This window comes from Triticum dicoccoides, chromosome 3B (assembly GCF_002162155.2).
Source record: "Triticum dicoccoides isolate Atlit2015 ecotype Zavitan chromosome 3B, WEW_v2.0, whole genome shotgun sequence".
Classification (NCBI taxonomy): domain Eukaryota; kingdom Viridiplantae; phylum Streptophyta; class Magnoliopsida; order Poales; family Poaceae; genus Triticum; species Triticum dicoccoides.
Genome location: NC_041385.1, coordinates 59,930,079 through 59,933,879, shown reverse-complemented (window position 1 = coordinate 59,933,879; position 3,801 = coordinate 59,930,079). Strand labels below are relative to the sequence as shown.

General features: G+C 42.1%; 1 protein-coding gene across 5 annotated transcripts in view; it reads right to left on the bottom strand.

Annotated features, from left to right (window-relative positions):
- Window positions 1-1,134: 1,134 nt before the first annotated feature.
- LOC119274695 overlaps window positions 1,135-3,801 on the bottom strand; it is a 3,639-nt gene continuing 972 nt past the window's right edge. Inside the window, exons 1-6 of one of the 5 annotated variants that reach the window (XR_005135285.1) lie at window positions 3,363-3,795; window positions 3,142-3,290; window positions 2,945-3,054; window positions 2,636-2,821; window positions 1,996-2,439; window positions 1,136-1,908 (exon numbers count right to left, since the gene is read on the bottom strand). Coding sequence is in view for 1 of the 5 variants with exons in the window: in XM_037555418.1 (XP_037411315.1) it covers window positions 2,345-2,439; window positions 2,636-2,821; window positions 2,945-3,054; window positions 3,142-3,152 (402 nt within the window). In the remaining 4 variants the exon portion in view is untranslated. Of the gene's footprint in view, window positions 1,909-1,995; window positions 2,440-2,635; window positions 2,822-2,944; window positions 3,055-3,141; window positions 3,796-3,801 lie in introns of those variants that run through there. The other 4 variants (XR_005135284.1, XR_005135283.1, XR_005135286.1 and 1 more) reach the window with 4 other exon arrangements.

Sequence of the window (3,801 nt, the reverse complement as noted above, 5' to 3'; positions counted from 1 at the left end):
TACTTCCTCCGTAAAAAATATAAGAGCATTTTGATCAGTGATCTAAACGCTTTTATATTTTTTTTAAAGAGGGACTTTATACTAAGCTCAATTGTATCAGTGATCTAAACGCTTTCATTTCCTATTTTATTTTTCACATTTTAATTAATCAATATTTATTCATATTCGTGAGTATTTTTATAACCTACTTATGTTTTTCCAAATTTATGAGATCTCTTTTAAATTCATGAATATTTTAAAGTTAGGGATATTTGTATGGTCTAAATTTGTGAACTTTTATTAAAATCCATGAACATCGTTTGAAATCCATGAATCTTTTTTTTTTCCATCCATGAAGTTTTTTCATGGCTTTTTATTTCATAACATTTTTTTTTTAAATCCATAAACATCTTTTTACTTAACAAGCTAGGAAAATTATTATATGTATGATATCCTCGGAAATTGCTAGGCGCGGACGAGCGCGCACGCTCCTGTTATCGATAACCATCGACTCGTTTTTGGGATGTGGGCCGTACGCGGTATTGTAGGCCTTGCAGGGTATATGTACGGCATATGATAGAGTCACCTGGTCTTGGACGGCAGTTGGGTTCTCACGGCGTGTTTGGTTCTATGCCGGATTAACTATGAGGGTTAACTGCGAGCCGCTTTCGCCGTTTACCACTGGCAGCACCGTCACATGGTGGGAAGCGGTGCTGGACATTTATTATCTTAGCTACCCCGCATCCGATCCCCTGAAATCCAGTGAAAGAACCCTGGCTACTGAGCTACTCATCATACAAGTGATTAATCTGTATAAGCAGCGAGTGTCGCGTTTATAACTGAATTTTCACTGTTTTTGTCTCGTATGATGAGTGCTCAGTAGCCAGCGGCGTGGTCAGTTCGCCGGGAGGGGCGCATCACGCTATTAACTATAGGCTTTGCTGGGCAGGCGCTTCAAAATGATTCAAAAATCAAAATACATGGGTACAGTTTGCATCCCCGCGCATGGCCTAAACCAAGATCGTGTGCACACTTTGTGTTGTCCGTGCTAACTATGTCGACCTGTCTGCCGAGCATATCATAAAAAAAACTATTATCATGCATGTGACTTTTGGAAAATCATCGGAAAAAGATGAATAAAAAATCACTCTCATGGCCAATAGTGGAACATGTCGTCAGCAGCACACATAGGTAACATGAGAGTTAGTTTTAAACAACACATAGCCACATAATTCGGAAGTTCAGACAACTACAAGAGGAAACATTGTCACAATTACTAAGCTGACAATACATAATTTTTTTCACACCGCTGGCTAATTCAGTGATAAAACGTGATACTCGCTGCTTATACAGATTAATCACATTTCTACAGCCCGTTCATGGGCAGCTTTCTCGGCGACATGTAACACAACCTTAGGATTTGTTGCAGGTGTTCTTCCGATCGATGCTTTCCCACTCCGCAGATTGAGCATTTCGGTTCTTTCCTTTTCGTCACCCCTCCGTGGACATGTCGTGCTCTTGTTTCTCCGAAGTAATGGTATTGCATCCTGCTTGATCCAATTGACCACAATAAAAACCTCCATCGTTTTTCGGACATCATTATCCGCCTGATCCTGGCTGATCTTACCACACCGACCCCTCAAAGCCCTCTTACTGAAAGGCACATTGCTCATTGACCCAAAGAAACTACCAATTATGTTGTACACTTTTCCGATGCTGATATTGTTCTCTCTAAGCTGTCTCACAAGGTCTTGTGTACATATCGATATGTTTATGGTATACCTTCTCACTGCACTTACCTGTCAAAGAATGGTTGTGAGATGGCCTATGCTCAGTTATGTACCAAGCATTGTCATTTGATTGCACCAAACGTATCATCGCAGGGCACTTACGGCGGCATGTCCGTGTATTACCTCTTTCTGGTTTGCCCTGAAATTGCAAGTTAATCACCAAATTTTCAGTGCATTTTCATCAAAGAAAAATCTGAACGAGACAATGAATTTAATTAGCACTCACCGAGCATCCACATACTATCTCCTGCATACATTTGGTTCTCTCGACGTTGAGCCTACTCTTTCCATATCTTATTCCAAATCCAACCTCCCACGAATATAGATTGTAGTAGTCGTATGCCTCTCCCAACGAATCGAAGCTGCTTCCGACAGTAGATACTACGACGGTATCAGTTTTCTTCTGTGTGTATCTTCTCAAAGTTTTTTCAAGTGCACTTACTCTACCAGGGCAGGGTGCAGCTCGATAGGTGCCCGGCCGATACGAACCCTGCGGCTTTCAGAGTGGATGAAATCAGACTGCACAGGGATGGTTATTTTTTCTGAAGAAGGTAATGCTGATAAACCAGACTATCTCAGTTTTCTTTTCTGCATATATTCTCAATGTTCCAGGGCACACATCCTGGCAGCACATGGGGGGCGGTCATCGGGTCCATGCCCGAGTCAGACTCTGCATATTCAGAACTATGTAATTCAGAAACATGGTTTAATGCGTTCAGAAAGTACATGGTATGAACATTTGCACGTGCTCTGCATTATCTACTGAGATGACCAACATTGTTCAACTATTTTCGGAAGAGCAAATTTGCACATATCCCTCAAATTTAAGCTATGTTCGATCTACAAGCACAACGGCAGAGTGGTACCTTTTTGTCCAGCCAGGGGCTTGAGGGTCGTCTTTACCTGTAGACTGCTCTGAGGTTGGCGCGGCAGGGCAATTCTATCGCAAGTGCTGTTCAAATCTACTTGTACTGTCACCGCCGCATCACCAATGCTGGACTCAGCAGCCGCACATAGCAGAGTTTGGTTTGCTTCGTCGGCCACCAACGATTCTGCAGCGGCAAGAACCGGCAGGGTAAATCTATGTAAATCGGTTCATGAATAAGATGCTGGTCTAGATGGTCTAGATACAGCAGCTACCACCGGGAACAAAAAGTGGGCGCCGCAAAACATACCTGTCAACTGGATCTGACAAGAACTCAAATGTGTCGTCTCCCGCGGTCGCCATCGCCATTGTGGGGCACTCACAGCGGCATGTCCGTGTGTTCCCTCTTTTTGGTTTGCCCTGAAAGTTCAAATTCATTGCCAAGTGTGTCAGTGCACTTTCACGATATTGTTGAGGAATGAGATAATGAATTTATTTTGCACTCACCGAGCATCCATAGACTATTTCCTGCATGCATTTGGTTCTCTCGACGTTGAGCCTGCTTTTCCTGTATCTTATTCCGAAACCAATTTCCCATGAATATAGGTTGTAGAAGTCGTATGCTTCTCACGATGAATCGAAGTTGTATCCAACAGCTGGTACAACGACCGTATCAGTTTTCTTCTCCGTGTATCATCTTAATATAATGTTTTCTCAAGGGCACATACCGTTCCAGCACATGGTGCTTGCTCGATAGGGGCTCGCCCGATACGTACTTTGCATCAGTAAATCTGAATTAACTCTGGTTCTAAATAGCAGCCTATCTTTCACCTAAAGAATGCAATGCATGCAGGGGAGCTACATGCGACTACATCTTCAGTGTTTACAAATTTAAATTGATGAGATGTTTGTTATCACACTGCCTTCCCATTCCAACATTATAGAAGAAAAACTGAAACTTTATCTTGTTTTTTCAGCAGTTTTACTTTCAGATTTCTAAAAAGTTTAAGAACGACAATGTTTCTGACTCTGAAGGGATGGCTTTTGTTTTTCCTACAGAATGCAGTGTTTAGCAGGGAGCATCATGGAAGATGTCTTACATGTTCAGACATATCTAAGTGTAGTAGATTCAGAGGTGAGAATGCCCAAAAAAAAACAAGCTGATGT